We start from the raw sequence: 18727 nt of genomic DNA, 5'->3' as shown, positions 1-18727 counted from the left end.
ATCGCTTCTGATTTTGACATTTTTCCAGATGTTTGGTTTTAAGAATACACACACACACACACACACACACACACACACACACACAGTACCAGGCCATAAATCTCACCCATTTCCTGAATAGCTCAAAATTCACATCATTTTCCATCAGCAAATCACAAATGACATGACCCTACAGCATTAGTGTTTAAGGTCATAATGAACTTTTCAAAACACAAAGAAAAATACTAAAGAAAAGTTAACTCTGGGAAGAGGAACCAATTGTTTAAATAAGATTTACCAAATCAATTTAGACAACAGAATGGTCATGGCTACTTAGAGTGGGATTATTATAAATTCTCCTTAGCTATACTAAAAATTTTGAAACTCAAGATGTCATAGTCTGAAGTTTTGTGGAGGCTTATGAGTGCAAATTGCCTCAGTCTACTGAAATTGCACACTCCTGCTGAATCCATCCCCTAATAACCCATCCAACACTGCAATCACCCCACCTTTAGCTGACACATTTACCCAAATGTACCTATTAGCCTCTGTCTGGGCTCTTCAGTCTGCTTCTCTGGCTAGAATGCAAAGCTCACAGACAGGAAATTGCTCTTCACCCAGGTGCACATTGAGCACCCAGAATAATGCCGCCTGACAAACCTCAGTAGCTATTTCTCAAAAATGTTTGGATGTCTCGCATTTTGTTAATTGAACCAGGTAACCTAAATATGTTGGCTTTTATTATTAAATCCCTTTGTTGCTCAAGAAATCTAAGGTTTTTGAAGCACATTAGAATAAGCTACACTTTAGTGGTGTACTAACCCAAAATAGTAACATGATTGTTTCTCGGTGGGGCTAAGAGTTTGAAGGGGGGTGAAGGAGGAATTTTAAGAGTTCTACTCCATGTAGTATTCTTAAGAAGTGTATGTATCTCATGCAGTATCTCATGGCTGACAGAGCCATGGCATACAATAAGACATACTTCAAGTCACTGCAACAAAGAAAGAATGGATAGTACAGGGATTTCTCACTGCCATTACTAAGAAGTGTCTCAGTACTTTGTGACTACTGCACTGGAATGAACTAGTAAACAGGTTGCCTTGGAACTGAGGGGATGGAAATGCAGGGGTGCCCATAGAATGTTAGAGATCCGCACAGTGGAGCATATGCATGCATCTTGAGCTTCCCAGCACACTCCACAGCCTTTAGGTAGTTTACGAGTCTAAACTCTTCACCAGAAGGACAGGATGTGCCTTTTACTCAATAACATTCCAAATACCTGTTATTCACAGCAGGGTGTTAAAATTCGTTGGATGAATAAAAAGCTAAGAAACAAATCATCAAAAATAATGAACCTTTTTAATTGTTTAAAGGAAAAATATTCTCCACAGGAAGGTATTTCTAGTCTTATGTCCAATAAAAAAACACTTCCACAACTCCAACTTTGGTTTAATGTACAACTTTGATATATCTTATTAATGCACACATCAAGAAGCTACTAACAAATTCATTAATATTCAATATTATCCGAGATTAACATTTTATTACAATGAACTGCAAAATCTCAGTGGGAAAATTTTGCTTGAACCGAATTTCATCTCTAGTCTAGCACTTCCAAAGCTAGTTCTCCCATACACACCCCACAAACACACACACACACAAATGTGCACACCTGCAAACTCAGTGGAGAATGGGGTAATTTAATGGAGACAGAAAATAGATACTAAGATGATATTTGTAAATGTAGGAGTATCATTTAGACAACTGCACAAAACAGGCAGAAAAATCTCAAAGGCATACATGACAGCCAGTAAGTGAACACATTTAAACATTAGGAGTTTTACTGTAAGCTCAAACACACGCCTTGCTCTATTCTACATAAACCTAACCATTGTGACAGAGATCCCACATATGAGAAGACATAAATTATTTTTAAATCTTAAAAAACAAAAAATATAAATCCTTGTTAAACACTTCATTTAAAAATATGCAGCTTTATTTTAAAATGCAGTATGCTCAAAAATGGCAGTTAATGTCTCCCGTATACGTTAAGTTTCTTGATACATTATTTTCTTATAAATTATAAAATGCTTTCAGCTAAATGGTTCATGAAAATTCTCAAATGACTGTCAAGAGTTTGTTATAAGCCCATCACAACACTAAATATTCAGAGCTAAAAGGTAACAATTTGTGAACTATTAAGATTCTCGTGTGATGTAAGTCACAGGAGCACACATTTAAAGACAGCTGAGTGGTAAATCAGTAGTAGTTCTTGCTTTTATTTAGGGGACAAGATTAGACACAAATTTGCTCTAAACCGAACAACCGTTTGCAAACTACAAGAGGAAGAGAGTGATAAAAGTCGCTGCCCATCAGTGCTTCACACACCCTGCTTTAAGATGGTTCTCGAAGAGAAATATCCACATTAAGGTTGCTAGGCTAAACCAATATAAGTTGTGCTTACTTATTCACCACCTTCCGCCAACGATAAACATTCAGGTAGACCCACAGAACTGGAACGTCTCTAATGCACATATCCCATACCTGCTGCATTAAAAAGTGACCCAATCCATTGGGAGTCCATTTCCTAAAAACTAAGCTAAAGGCTTTGGAGACATACACAGTACAGAATTAAGTTTTAAACAGAAAATGTACATGAATAAACAAAAAAAAATGATTGTTTAGTCACTAAAATATATTTCATAATATGGGGTGCGTCTCCAAGGGCAAGGGAATTGTGATGATGTTGTCAGGAAAGAGTTCTCAGAATAGCTAAATTAAAAGCCAGAGGCCTGTTCTTAATGACACTGTCCTGCTGTCTTCACATTGTAAGTGTTTAAAGTTACCTATCCACATCCTGATACCTGTTCAAAGATGGAAAAACAGAAATAGTATATAACCATAAAAATGTGTTCTAACATTAAAAGGAATTATACCAGAAGACTTCCTGTTGCAATGTAATTCCATAGGAAAATCAGCCTCTGTGGCTGATTTCCATTACCTTGTAGGTGGGACTTTAGGTACTGCTCTCTGCACCAGATCAGACTGGGTGCTGCTGTTTCCATTCAGCAACATTTCTCTCTGCCCTAGCATAGCACTGTTAAATAAACGCTACATGCAAGCCATTTAAGATGATGCTTTAGATGTATCACAAATTATCTAACAAAATATGAAATAACTAAAAGTTTCATGTTAGCAGTTAATTAACTGGAATTATGGGTCTTGATTTTTTTTTTTGGAAGCCTTTCAGAAGCCTGCATGTTTAACACTGGTGATTTTTAAATTCTCAATGGAAATGGTGATGGCATTCACTGAACCAAGTTAGTTCAAATTACAGTAGAATGGGGATATGACCTAAAAGCAAAACACCAGTAAACGGTATTCAAACATCAAACATCTTATAAATCAAAATACTTTTATATTCAAGTTTTAACCCATATGCACTACCTAAGAAATCTAAAGAAAATGTGTGAATTCATTCAATCTTCAAATCTCTTTACATAATTACATATTACTCAATTTACTTTTTAAAAAAGGTCACAGAGAAACTATAAACTTTATGTAACATTAAAATTACACAGTGGCATGAATGGTCTGCTTCCTTTTAAAACATCTGTACAAACTACACTGTCACAAATGATCTTACTGTCTGCTGAAAGGCTCTGCCTTGTTCTTTAACCTTTAAGAATATTAGAAACGAGATTATATTTGAGCCCACTATTCCAAACATCCATCTTCCTATGGGGCAGGTCCTGATGAAGCCTCCCATGTGCTGATAGCCAACTGCTGAGTTAGACAACAGAAAGCCACAGAACAGACCTGGACAGTAAGCCCATGGGGGGAGGAGGAGAAACACCTATCTTCAGACATCTGGTTTTATAAAATAGAAATAAGGTTCAAAAAAAAAAACCTTTAACTTTTTCAAGATTAATATATTCCTTACTGTGCCTGGAATAATTTATGACGTGATGACTAACTCAGGCTCTAAGTGCTTCTCTTAGCCACGAGTAGACAGATAGGAGTCTACTCCCGAGATGACAAAAGGCATGCTTTTCTAATAGTCGGCTATGAAGAACACTGAGGAGGGGGGAAAAAACTGAAAAACCTACAGGAACTTTGCAATCGTATTTGGCTGCCCATTACTGAACATTTCAATGGGCTTAAGTAATTTGAATTATAAATACTCTCATTTAATAAAACAGCCACACAATGACAAGAATGAGACTTTAATCAGCTTTCAGTGGAGTTTATAACACTAAGATAAAGGGTTGTTAACAAACACAGTAACAAATGGACATCTGATTGGCATGAGGCATTATCCTGTACACGTCATACTTGTGTATCCTCAGTGCATAGCATTTACACACAGAGCCACTGCTGCACAGCACAAGAGTATCTGAAGAGGCTGAATCGGAGTAAGGCTGTTTTACAGACTCAGTTTTTTAGTATATATATTCTATATGAAAACAGATTGAACTTTTGAACTGGCAGGTAGAAGGCAACTCTGCCAAATACTACAGTAAAAGCCCCCAGTTTAGTGCACAGTTCCACCCCTTCCATCTGCATGCATGACACATTAACAGTATTTAAAGGTAAACGAGGCACTTTGTGGCAACCACAGCCATCGTTATGAACATATTGCACAAATTTTCTAGAACTAAACATGTAACTTGTAACCTACTTTTATTTTTAAAGCTGAAACATTTGATGCTGCCGGTAAACTCCACTTACGTTTATAACCTGTGCCACAGCAAAGAATGGTGATGTTACTGAATTCAACTACCCTTTTACAATTATGGCAAAAATGTCCACGAGGAATTACAGAGGACTTGGGATGGCCCAGGGCCCAACTGTAAGCCTTCTTAAAAGATGGTGCCTTCAAGTCATTTCAGACACATAAGCTGCTGCACACCCAACAAGTCTAAGAGAGCATTCCAGAAACACGGGAGAGATTACCTACAGAAAGCATTTCAGGCTAATCGTGAATACTGTCATAAATAAAGTTTTAATTAGGACTCAAAAACCTTTCAGTCATAGCAATTCTTGTCAAATTCTATGGGGATGGTAACTGAAATAAAGGAAGGAGAGTATGTATAATATATATTTATATATATAATATATATATAATGCCATTTTTCCATTTCCAATGACTACACCATAAAATGTAAGCAAGGCTTCTCAAAAACACTGAAACATTCAAAATCAAAACCCTCATTCAGACCTTCACATTCCAAAGGAAAAATATTAACAGTGCAACAGCCCATTGTAATGTCATTATTCATGACCTGGCCCTCTGTGTTACATATTGGAACAATACAAGTTATAGTTTAGCATGCTGTGCCCAAAACTAACAAAGAACAGTGTTTATCACTATCTCCAAAACACTAATAGCTGCTTTTCATTTTAGTCACCACTTCAGCTTTTAGGAAACACAAGGTGGCATACAAATTTCAATGGTGAGAGTTTAGGAAAAGTTGTCTCTGACTTTATCACTTTATCAACAGTCAATCGATATTCATGTATCAATGTTTAAATATAAATGTGTAAATCCTAAGAGCTTTGTTACAATTTTAAAAATTTATTGGTTGAATGAAACTGATGAGGTATGGAAAATACATCAACATTATTTTCTAAGAATATTTTAGATGACGTTCTGCCTAATCTACTTACCATCAAACTATAAATGCTTCTCTGGTGGGTCCTACGCAATCTGTACTTGTAAATTAACTAGGTCAGACCACAGCTAGTGAACAATTTCAGCACCAATATGTTATTGAAAATGGGACTTCACACCATTAAGAAATATAATGGCTGGATATTCAAATGTCAAGGTCAAGGTCTAATTTGAAAGACACCAAATTCCCAGAAAAAAAAATCCTTTTTAATAGTATCTTCACATTACCATTACAATAGTAGTTGTACTCTTGCTTTAAACTGTATGCAGTCTGGGCATATCCAACATATAGTGATATTTAAGAAGTAAAATTGAAGCCCTAATCCCAACTCTACACTATAAAGAAGTGACTCAACACTGCACATTAAAAAAAGATCTACTCTTTCAATAGCAAGTCGATAAAGCATCTGCAGGACAATTTCTACTGAAAAACTTAAATGCCTTATTATTCGTGCAGTGCTGAAAATTTACTGCAACTCTAATTTCCTTTTTAACACAAACAATGACTTTTTAATATACACATTATATGTATTCAGTATTCAAGTAAAATTCCCTAACAGTTAATGACATTTAAAAAATGTGCAAAACTGCAAAACTCATTGTAATAGAATGTGTAAGGTCAAAAGGGTGGGGCATCTGACAACTACTGGACTGAGTAAGTGCATCATCCTCTTTATAGAAAAAAACTGCTTACTGTTGAATCTCAAATTGAAATTTCCTGTGAAGAATTACAAAATATTTTATATTGAACGAGAAAAAGAAACTGGCAGCCAGCACATGAAGCATCCACAGTAGGTGTATGATTGAAAACTAATAAAAAGATGTGAGTTGTTGACTGATGTAGGTACTAACAGCATCTGACTTTTAGCATTGGCCTTGATTACAGAGGAGATGGAGCAGTCATTACAACTGAGAAAGCATACTGAATAAATCATTGTCAATTTTTCTGTTTCCAGCCCATTCTTTGTTGATAGCCTCCACATTTGTATGGTTAAGTCATTGTTGCTGTGTCTCTTATCTATGACCACGTTATTTTCATATCCCTTCATTTGTAGATTCTTAAGATGCTGTAGAAGGTTCATTCCTGTACCCCAATACAAATTTAATCGCTCTAGCTGCCTTTTCTAGCACCAATAATGCTCTTAAAAATGCACAAACAACAAGCAGTGACAGCGGCCAATTTCTTGGATGTCCAGATTAGTAACTGTAGCATGCTAAAGAAAGGTGTTTGTAAGTAGCTGGAGATGGTATATGGTCCAGAGCCCAGCTAAAAATATGCCTTTCTGAGCATTTCCTCCATTCCCTCATCCCAAGAACATGCATTAGAATGTAGCAAAACCCTGTAGAAACTTCTCCTAGCCAACTGCAGACTTATCTGTTGCCACAAGTGCAAGGGGGTAGGACGTGAACCTGGGAATCAGAGCTCTTCAGCCACTTCAGCTGATGACAGAAAATAAAAGGAAAAACTCCTACGTATACACATCAGTCTGTCTCCACTTTTTATAAAACTGGAATAAAATGGGAAAGTGCCATTTTTATTTATCCTAATTGAATTTTAAATGTCCTTTTGACACAAAAAGGTATATACATGACACAGCTACACAAGCTTTTTCAACTGGACAACAAGTGTCAAACCCTGTGGATGTATAGGGTAAAACAAGATTGGTCAGGAAGAGAGAATTGTTCCTATAACTGCAATCTGACACAATGTCCTATTGCCATTAAAAAAAAAAAAAAGGTCCATTTCAGTTTATTCAAGTTTTTTTTCATGGTATTTATCCCTCTTGATAAAAAAAAAATCAGACTTTTGTAATTTGTGAATGCTGATCTTCATCAAAAGGTTCATTCTCTGGATCAGAGTCAGTGGTGTCAGAGTATCTATAATGATCAGGTTCATTGTCACTAACATCTGGTGTCACAGAAGTTGAACTGCTAGCCTCTGGATTTGATGGCTCCTCTACTGTTTTTGTAAAGTATAATTTCACCTAGAGAAAGAAAGTGTAAGATGAAAATGAACAATTAAGATGAGTTTTATATTACCAAAGGCATTTGTTTTTTACAAATTCACTTGAGAGGACTGTAACAAACTTGCTTTTCAAATGACCTTAACGCCTAAAGAAACACAAGCTATATAATTCTAGAAAAGAAATGCAAAATGAAACCTCAAAATTTATCAAATACATTTTCAGTCCAAAATTCAATTTACAAATGCTTAAGTTTCAAACATGTTTCTCTTTCTATCTCTGCCTGAGACAACTCTATATTAGTAACACTGCACAAACATGGGTTGATAATAATATGTTCAAGATCTATTAGCCCCAAAATCTGTACCTAAATAGAGAATGGATGAAGCTAGCAGAGACCACACAGTGGTCCAAAGAGTGGGTCAGTAGTCTTACACACATGGCTGCAGTAAACTTATTAAGTATTTCCATTTTAAAGGAAAAGAAACGAAGACCCAGGAGACCAGGCAACATGTTAACGGACAGTACCTGGTGCACACAGGAGGCTAGATTTAAACCGGATCTTTATCTGCAGCTTCTCTCCCGTTATCTTAGTCATTATATATAAACTTTCTTACAACTAACATTGGCTTTAAGCTCCCCCTTCCAAGAATTTTACTAATTTTATCACTCCTTTCTGCCACATCTTTAGAGCATGTAACCACTACCTCTCGTCTACACTAACTTGCTGCCAATGAGCTCACTTCCCCACTCATCCCCTTTTCTATCCTTCTTCCTAGTTTCCTACCCAGTCTCATTTAAGGAAGTTAAATGAATATTTAAAGGCAAACTCAGATTACATCTTTTCTATACTGAACACTCCATATCATCACAATAAGACTGGTTTCCTTGGGACTCGCTTTCAGTAAAACTGACTTTGTCCACAAGACTGGTTTCCTTGGGACTCGCTTTCAGTAAAACTGACTTTGTCCACTCCAATCTATCAAGCTCATTCCTGCCTAGGATTCTTGCATCTACTCTTCCTTTTCCCAAAATGTTGCGAGTCTGCCCAGTTCATTCAGACCTCTCTTTACAGATCAGGCCATCTTTGCCAGTTCTATGTTTCATTGTACTTACCTTGATTTATGTGTTCAGTAACAAAGAAAATAGCTTTTGTGTAAAATAACTTTTTATTTTATATACTTTATTTTTAAGGATTGTTTCTGTAGTACTTGGTGTTGAACTCAAGGCATCGCCCATGCTAGTTAGGCAAGCATCTGAGGTGCATTGCGAGAGAAATATCAAGACAGTAAAACTAGAAAGAAATACATTTAAAAGAAAGTGGTGACGCAGAAGGAATGCCAGTTCAAGTCCAACCTGCGTCTACACAGCAAGACCCTATCTAAAAAAAAACAGAAAGCAGAAAAATGGTTGACAGAAATATAAATTTATAGGAAAGAAATTAAAACCTGGGGATTCTATAGGAAACTTAAACTTTAGATTCAAAGACTGAATATTATTTTCACTTGACACATATAATTACCTATCTCTAAGTATGAGGAGTACTATTATGTTTATAACCTATGGTTGCGTTTGTTACATGCAAATGAAACAAATACAACAGAATTAAAAACAGAGAAGGGAAAGGCTGAAGTGAGGAGGGGAGGAAGAAAAGAGGAAGAAGGAGCACAAACACATAGAGCAATAAAGAGACAAGACTAGGCAACCCTGTGGGAATGTTCCAAATAGAAGAGCAGTAACACAAGATTAGTTTGAAATGAGCAAAGCCAAGTTCTCCACCTACACACTTAGGATAAAACATACGCTCCCACCCCAAAAATGACTTTAACTGACCTTAAAATTTGGAGAAAAGTATCGGTTGGCCTTGTCTTTGTTTGCTTTGTCAAGATCATTTTTTGTTAAGGTGAGTACTAGGTACTCTCTGTCGTTCTCAGCACGCTCTATGCTGCAAATACTGTCAATTTCCTGATCACAAAGACTTCCATTCTCCACTTTTTCTGATGTTTCCTCTGGTCCTGGTATGAAGAACGTATTTACCCAAAAGTGAAACATTTTGTCCTAAGAAAGGAAAAAAGTATTTGTTTCACTTATTTAAAAATGTATCACAAATAGTCAACATAATAAATCACACAAAAGCCAGTATTCTAAGTGAAGGCAAACAACTTATGGAATGTCACATTCTTATTCACTAAGTCTTCTTCACTCAAATTTCAGATGAAAATATAATCAATCGTGTACATCTGGTAACTTGCTTTTATGTTAAAACTCTAAAATATTTTCTATTCTAATATTGGATTTTAAAAATGTTTTGAATTTATGTGATGTAGAGAGAAGCAAAGTTCAGATGTCTTAGCAACAGAATCTAAGACGGTTAGTACCAACTCCCTAAGGAAATTTAGCAACTGCATTTTTGCCTAGATATACATATGTGCACTCTGTACGTGCCTGGTACCCATAGAGCCCAGAAAGGAATTCAGATCCCCTGGGAATGGAGTTACAGATGACTGTAAGCCAATTTATAAGTGCTGGGGACGAAACCTCGGTCCTTTCAAAGAATAGCCAGTACTTCTAACTGCTGAGCTATTTCTCCAGTCTATGATAAGCCTTTTTAAAACCTTATTGGTCTCAGTTATTTTAGCAAAGTTGTTAACTTAGCAATTATATTTTTACTTAGAAAAAAAGGTAATATTATTTAAACTTCCAAAATGTAGCTCATTGGTGTGTACTAATTTTCTGAAATTGTTTTTATTTAAATCAAAACAGGAACATAACTTAGTCAGGAAAATCTAAAATAAATGCAAATTTATGTAAAGTAATCTAAGATATACAAATATAAATATCCAATCTTCAGTTTCATATACATAAGTATGCGACTGAGATCTGAAGTAAAGAATAGCACATGCCTAAAAATACAAAGAAATGGTGAGTTAAGCATTAAAAGACAATATAAAGCCAAGTATGCTGGTATGCCCATAATCACAACACTTGGGAGGTTAAGGCAAAAGCACTGCAATCTGGGCTACTTAGTTCCAGGCCAGCCTGAGCTACAAAGTGAGAACCTATCTCCAAACATATAAACAAACACTAACAAAAAGAAAATCAGTGGGAAAAATGTACACACACACACAATTTTACATTAACCAGAATTTTATAAGAAGTAGGAGGAGAAACCAGAGCCTTCTAATTACCTGATTTTTGAAATATTGGCTTACACCTATTGTAGTCTCAAAAAACGAAATCAAGCAAACAGTAACTCAAAGATACCGAGATAAACTTAGCTTTTCCCCCTTTATTAGAGGTAGAAAATGAGTCTATGATAAAAATATTAATTTGGTATGTTTGTGATTTTTCTCTTTTAACTACTTAGATTCTAGAAAACAGAACCATTTCTCCCGATAAATCAATTAACATTGACAAGTTTTACAGTAAGTGAAATTTCCTTCAATTGCTTGTAAAAAAAAAAATATCTAAAGATTGAGAAGATGAACCCCCTTTCTGGAAATATACTGTCCTGTGTGTTCCACAGGCGTCACTTCTACTAGCTAAAGCTTCTACACTTTAGATGCATTTTAAATGTTCACAATACTCCAAACTGAAGATATTACTGAGTATTGGCCTTCTCTTAAGAGTATCCCAAGCCTCGGTAATTCTGAACATAGATGTCTAGGTATTAGTATTTTTCTTTTTCTTTTTTTATTTACTTCTTTGTTGTCATTTCTTTCAACTAAGTAATACTGACTAAACTCTCAGCGAATATGGGGAAACAAATGTAAAATAGTCCAGTCTCGATAAACATAAACCAAAATGGGTAAAACTCAGCTTGCATCATTGCATAATATCACAGAACAAACCCAAAACAAAAACACACAAAGGTACTGCTTAAACATGTCTCATCAGTACCACAGATGAGACAGGGTATATTGTCTGCAAATCTAACAAGAAACACATCAGAGCTCAATGGACAGTGAAGAAATACTGTACTTTTTTTAAAAAAAAAAAGGCCTGAGGTCACTAAGGATGGCTATTTCTACCCAACAGAAGTGAAGCACAAACCTTTTTGAGCATCTTGTTCTGTTTATGGAAGAACTCTACTTTGATGTCACCACACACAGGCAACGGCTGAGGGAACTCGAAGTACATGAACTTGTCCTCCCGCCGTGTGGGTCCTGAAGTGGAGGAGTAGATCTTCACCTTTAGCTGGCAGACCACAAACTGAGGATCTACATGGTTAAATACACATATGATCATTTCACAATAAACGCCTTTAACACTTAGATGATCAGAAACTATTTTAGTGATAATGTAACAGAAGTAAACATAAAATGATAATTCTTCATATCAACTGCTGATCTAAAACACATTAACAGAAATAAATTGCATTAAAAACAAAGCCACTCATTCCAAATAAGGATTGCTCCACTTTGAACCTTTATGTAAAGCTCTATTACAGATAAAAAAATCAATTGCTGTGTTCAGCAAGTCCGGTTTTATCCCAGGTTTTTTCAGACCCAGGCCAGCTGGCCTTGGTGAGTTCCCGATAGAACATCCCCATTGTCTCAGTGTGTGGGTGCAGTGGGGAAGAGAAAGAAATCTTTAATAAATAAATAGACGGAAAAAAAAAAGAAACCAAACTTGCTGGCAGTTTTAGCTTGAACTTCGAACCTCCAGTACAGTAAGAAATAAATTTCTGTTATTTAACCCCCCCCAAAAAAATCAATTGCTACTTCTTAAATAGTAAGTCCCAAGACTAGACTTTAACAACATATTAATATCAAAGCTATATATTAACATTAGGCAAAAGATCCACCATAAATTACCTTAAGCATAAAATAATTTAAACAACTTCCTAGGACTTTTGTAACTGCATAAAGGGAATATAACAAGAAAATTTAAATAAACTGTACAACATAAGCCTAAGCATTTATAATTTATACATATAAAATAGTCATCATCATTCTTTTGACCTCTATTCCACGTATTTAATATTTTGTTTTATTAGTTCCTTGAGAATTTCATATATGCATGCAAAGTACTTTGATCTAATTCACTTCCCACCTCTCCCTCTAACTCTTTCTGGATGCACAACCAAGTTTCCTCCCGAACTTCATGTTTTCTGTTTTTTTGGTTGAAACCCACTGAGCCCAATTTGTGCTGCCCACACTCACATGGGGTGGTAGCCCACATTTATTTTAAAGGTATGGAAACTCACAATCATGACAAAAAGAAAGGAAACTATCCTACATGTCCACAGGAAATGCAGCAGGCGCCAAGGGAAAACTACAGCAGGGCTCTCCTTCCCTCAAAGCACTGCTTTTTATCAACAATTATTTGGTTCCAATCCAGGTCTATTTTAGAATTACTGCTTAAGTTCAACTTCTCATCATCAAATCATCACAATTTGATTAGGAACTCACAAAAGATAATTATAGATGTGGAAAGGAAAAGATGCTTTTGTTGTTTTGTGGGGGTTTTTTCTTGTTTGGTTGGTTTATTTTGGCTTGATTTTTTGAAACAGGTTTTCACTGTGCAGCCCTGGCTGTCATGGAGCTTATTTGTAGATGAGACTGATCCAAACTCACAGAAATCCACCTGCCTCTGCCTCCTGAGTGTTAGGATGAAAGGTGTGTACCAACATTGCCTGGCCTTTTATTTCTAAGATGTACTCAAATTCATTTACAGATATAGAGAAACAGGACATTAGTATGTTCAAATTAGAAGATTTGTATGTAGACATGTGGCATAAAAATATCAATACCAACCAAAGGTGCTATTTCTTTCAAGATGAGACTTTTTTTTTAAATCAATGTGACGAATGAGAAAATGCAAAAGTCAAACCAATCTAAGTGAAATTTCTAACTTAATAAACACACAGAGTCTCCATATTTAACATATAAAAGCAATAACACAGCAATCATCTCATAGAAAACGGGACCCTTAACAAAGCATATAGGGTTATTCTAACATGGATTTACAAGACATTTATCAGGAAACCCACCCAAAAGGAAGAAACATTACAGCAACAAGCTGCCAATACATTTCATTTCTGTGACTAAAGGTTCAAAGTGCAAATGCAAGGAGACAGTTTACAAAGCTCTATACAATAATGAATTGTAACATGAAGCAAATGAACAAAGCATAGTTTCAATGCTGTGGTTAAAAATTATCAGGATAAAATGTCTTATAATCTTATTAATGAATTATTCTACTAGTTCAGCATCTGATACTACTGGTTTTAGGATTTGAAAACTGATAGTATAATCTGGAATTCAACTAAATAACATCTAAGGGTATACATTTCCAAGGTTTGAACAACTGTTATAAACAATCTACAAGTTAATTACAAATCCATATTACTTAGAACTTCTCCTAAAATTAGGGTAAAACTGTTTCATTAAAAAATAATTTGTCTGAGCATGCTGCTTGTTGGCAGAATGTGGACTCTGGATAAGGAGTTTGGCTTAATTGGCCATACTAATAGAGACATGGAGGACAGTGGTGCCCTGAGAGCAGTGTGGACAGAAGAGGCTCAGCAGTGGATACTTGCCTAGTACACTGTAGCATGGATAATACAAACCCAGAGACAGATGTCGGAGTTCAATCAGAAGATCAGAAAAGCAAAGCAGCCAAGCCACTAGAGAGCCTTTACCTTTATAAAATCTTTAGACTGAAAGAGAGCGAGTTCCTGTTTCATCCCACCTTATATTCCTCTCTAGTTTTGGGATTAAAGGTGTGCACCAATACCCCAGGCCTCTCTAGCTAACTAGTATAGCTGCTGGTATTAAAGGTGTGTTCAGCCACTGCCTGGCCTGTATGGTTGATTAATGTGGCTGCTTTAAACTGACCTTAAGGCAAGCTTTATTTATTAAAACAAATAATATACCATTATAGCACGTAAGACCCTGGTCTCTACTGTGTGTGTGCATGAGTGCACCGCGTGCATTGAGGGGGAGGGCTGTTGAGCGATTTTTAACTCAGTATCTGTGGTAGTTTGAATAAGGATGGCACCCAGAGGCTCATATATTTCAGTGCTTAGTCATAAGGGAATGGTACTACTTGAGAGGAATTAGGAGGTGTGGCCTTGAAGTAGGTGTGCCCTTGTTGGAGAAAGTATGTCACTGGGGAGAAGCTTTGGCTTTCAAAAGCTCAACCCAAGTCCAGTGTCTCTGCTCTTCCTGCTGCCTACAGATCCATATGTAGAACCCTCAGCTATTTCTCCAGCACCATGTCTGCCTGAATACTGCCATGCTGGTAATGGACTAAACCTCTAAACTGTAGGCAAGCCCCAATTAAATGCTTTAAGACTTGCCATGGTCATGGTGTCTTTTCACAGAAGTAGAACACTGACTAAGGAGAGTGTCCTTAGCTGTCATGTACAATAAAACAGTATAAAGTTTTTAAAGAAATGAATAAATAAAGCATTTCCTAAAGCCACTAAGAAAAATCTCTGGTATAATATGAGTTTCACATTGGGATGAAGTCCTAACAACAAAACTCTAATACTATTAAAGTTCTTTTTGACTTCTAACCTACACATTTGAAACACAATGTTTGATATGTTAATTATGTTCTAAAGAAATGACAAGATCTAGAACCAGTAAATGAAGATGAAAAGTACACTTTCCTGGGGAGAGAACACTTTTCCCAACAGAAAAGTACACTGATCTTCCTTATTAATATTTATAACCCATACACTAAAACTTTCCTTCACTTAGAAACACTAAGACAAAAATCAAAAAAAGAAAAATGCTGCCAGCTCCTGGTAACTGCAGAAGATACTTTAGTTTTCATTACTAGTTTTATCTGTTTCACAACACTGTCTCTTTTTCTTGAACCTTGCTCCTCCCCTTTCTCAGTCTTCACCCTTTCCTACATTAACAACATACTCAATGAAAAGGCTAAATTACTATCTTGTTCCTGATGTTTCTCCCAAACAAATATGATCTCTCACCTAGACTTGTATCTATGCTCATATCCACCAACGATCTAAACACTAAGCATCTTCTGCACAGCCTTGTGCTTTCCAGTCCTAGTCAAGTACTGCACCCAAGACAAACCTCCATGAAGAACTTGTTTTCATTAGATTTTAAAAAACTTTAAAGTCAAAGTGATAATATTTATGGCTCCAAATTTCAAATGTACTTTTCATCTTTCTGTGAATCATCCACCTAAGTAAGATCAAAAACTTTAACAAAAATCTCTAGATATACACAGCCAAAGAAAAACCAAACAAAGCCCATTTCATTGCTCTAGAAACATCTGGCAAGTCGCATAGCTGGTTTTACTCCCCCAACCACTAGCACAACATTCTATAGAAAATACGACTGTCCTTAAAACATGGCTATAGTCCCTAAAAATCACCATGACATCAACACTCAAGATCCTGTAACAGTCACACCTTCGCCTCTTGTCCAGCTCGTTTCCTGCTGCTGTGCTTCAGGTCAACCTACTTCCCACTGCCTGCAACATTTTCTTCAGACTGAACGCCAATCTGAGCTGTACATGCTTTCCAATTGGCAGACCTTTCCCATGAAATTAACAGCTTCCAAAACCTTTTATGAACATAGCATTTATAATTTATAGACACCGCCATGAGCAGTACTTTAATATATCTTCAATATACAGTATTAAATCCCAGCACATAAATAGGTAACTATAAAATTTAAGAGAAATTAAGTAGCCAATAATAATAAATCTAGAGAGGTAAAAACAATATTGTGAAACCAAAAGATAACAAAACAGTGTTTAATCACAGACAGGCAAACAGGCAAAGTAGAACTGACTTCAGTAAGATTCAGGAGTCTAAGTACCTAATAATATTTTTTTTTTTTCTTTTTTGAGACAGGGTTTCCCAGCCTGTTCCTAGTCATGGAGCCTGTCTTGGAACTTGCTCTGTTACTCTGTAGACCAGGCTGGCTTTGAACTCACAGAAATCCACCTGCCTCTGTCTCCTGCATCCTGGAATTAAAGGTGTGCACCACCACTGCCTGGCTCCTAAAATTACCTCTGCATCACTCATTTGGTTCTTATACTGATACATAAACCATAAGAAGAGCATTAAGTTTTAACCTTTCTCCTTTTTTCTATGAATCTGGTAATGTTCCTAGGTCAATCATGTTCAAAAGTCCACTGTGCCTTGTAAAAAAACACAGGTTTTTTTAAAATTATACTGATATGATTAGTGACGTTCCTTAGAACTTTCCAACAAGCTATATTAATAAATCTGGAACCTCTGATAAAGTTGTCACACACATGGTAATCAGACCCATCAGACAAAGATAGATGACTTCTAGAAATTAATTTTCTCCATATAAATTATTTTAGAGAGAACAAACTAATTTACCTAAATAAATTAGCTTAAAGCTGAAAACTAAAATCACTAACAAATTGTAAAGCATCCATAAAATAAGGAATTCTAATAAGTGTCATCTATCTGAAACTATAGCATTACGTTGTAGATACAAATAGTATAAAATATGACTGACTACTCCCAGGTGACATTTAAAGACATTCAGTGTCAAAACACTGTTACAGAACAAGAGATGATGCAGCAGCCTGGTCTTCTGGGGCTGCATAAAATTCCTCCATTTAGTTTCCATATACATCCCACCCATACATTCTCCTTCATTAAACAACTGCCATGGGTCCAGGTATTGATTGGGCTTCCTAATCCTAGAGTTATGTTGCTAAGAACTCTAGTCGTGAACAAAAGGCAAAGAGACCAAGGTCAAAATGATCGCGGTGGGTTGATACAAGGTAGGCAGAGAGCTGCTAAGGTAAAAGAGGGGTCACAGGAGATAGCAATGTCATGACTTATCAAGGGAGGGTCAGAATCCAGGATCTCTTCATTTTACTAACAAGCAAACTCAGCAAGGCAGATGACATGGCTAGCTCACTGGCCAAGGGCTGGAACCAAGAGCTAAACCCAGGTTTTCTGACTCACACACCCTTACTCTTTGAAAGGCTTTTTGTAAGTACTCTTTGTAAGGAGGTTGCTGCAGTGGCTTCCCATCACCGTGACTGTAAACATTTGTCTCCCTCAGATGGGCTTGGTTCCTGCCTCAAGACCAGTAAATTGGTGATCCCACTGCAACTTTCACGCTGGCCTCTAAGAGTATCCTTCAATTATTTGGTCAGAAGGGAGATTGTAGTTGGTGGTTATAATACACAACATTTCTCCCATAAATGTAACTCTTCAAGAACACTAAAACTCACCATTCTTAGCTTTCTTAAGAAAGCCCTGAACCCCTTGAACTAATTAATTCCAACACTTCAGAAATAGAGTCTCCTAGCCGGGCGATGGTGGCGCACGCCTTTAATCCCAGCACTCGGGAGGCAGAGGCAGGCGGATCTCTGTGAGTTTGAGACCAGCCTGGTCTACAGAGCTAGTTCCAGGACAGGCTCCAAAGCCACAGAGAAACACTGTCTCGAAAAAAAACAAAAAAAAAAAAAAAAGCAATAGAGTCTCCTGAGTAAGCTTTAACCAGGTATGTTTATTTCTAAATTTTTTACATACGCATTTTGATATTTTCAGCACACAGAAACACGAGAATTTGGAGCACTTACTGCAAGTCCCGCCACTGAACATCGGAATAGTTTCAAACATCATCTTGTGAAACAGCAGCGCCACTGGTCTGTAATCCAGGTGGTTCTTTAGCAGGTAGCTGTAATAGTATACATAGCGCCTCTGACTGGGGATAGTTACTCCCTGGTGGGCAGGAAAAGAAAAAAGGGAAATCAAATTAAAAAAAAAATTTCAGTAAAGTTACTACACTAAATTGCTATGATAACTGGATTACTCCAAAATTTCTCTAAGTGACTACACTCAGTATTAGAATCTTGAAAGCAACAGCAAAAGAAAATACCAGCCATTCTTAAAAATGCACTGATTAAACACCTCATTTGTTCAAAGATTAAATACTGCTTTGATCTATGAACCCAATAAACAGAGGCCACTGCATATCTAAAGTAACAACCAACGGCCTCTGTACTATAGCTATGTTTTTTATACCCAAGGTTCCTCACAAAGATGGACTCATTAGGCACATAATTCTTCACAAACCTGCTTACCTACTTTCTTAGCAAAAGCATATCAGAGCCGGGAGGTGGTGGT

The 18727-nt window shown here is 36.5% G+C and overlaps 1 protein-coding gene across 1 annotated transcript in view; it reads right to left on the bottom strand.

The window, feature by feature from the left end:
* Window positions 1-4189: 4189 nt before the first annotated feature.
* Window positions 4190-18727, bottom strand: part of Pten (phosphatase and tensin homolog) — a 70079-nt gene continuing 55541 nt past the window's right edge. Inside the window, exons 7-10 of the mRNA XM_026781329.1 lie at window positions 18181-18322; window positions 11671-11837; window positions 9451-9675; window positions 4190-7638 (exon numbers count right to left, since the gene is read on the bottom strand). Coding sequence (XP_026637130.1) covers window positions 7453-7638; window positions 9451-9675; window positions 11671-11837; window positions 18181-18322 — 720 coding nt within the window. The 3' untranslated portion in view covers window positions 4190-7452. The remainder of the gene's footprint in view (window positions 7639-9450; window positions 9676-11670; window positions 11838-18180; window positions 18323-18727) is intronic.

This window comes from Microtus ochrogaster, chromosome 8 (assembly GCF_000317375.1).
Source record: "Microtus ochrogaster isolate Prairie Vole_2 chromosome 8, MicOch1.0, whole genome shotgun sequence".
NCBI lineage: Eukaryota > Metazoa > Chordata > Mammalia > Rodentia > Cricetidae > Microtus > Microtus ochrogaster.
This window is presented reverse-complemented; position numbering and strand designations above follow the sequence as displayed.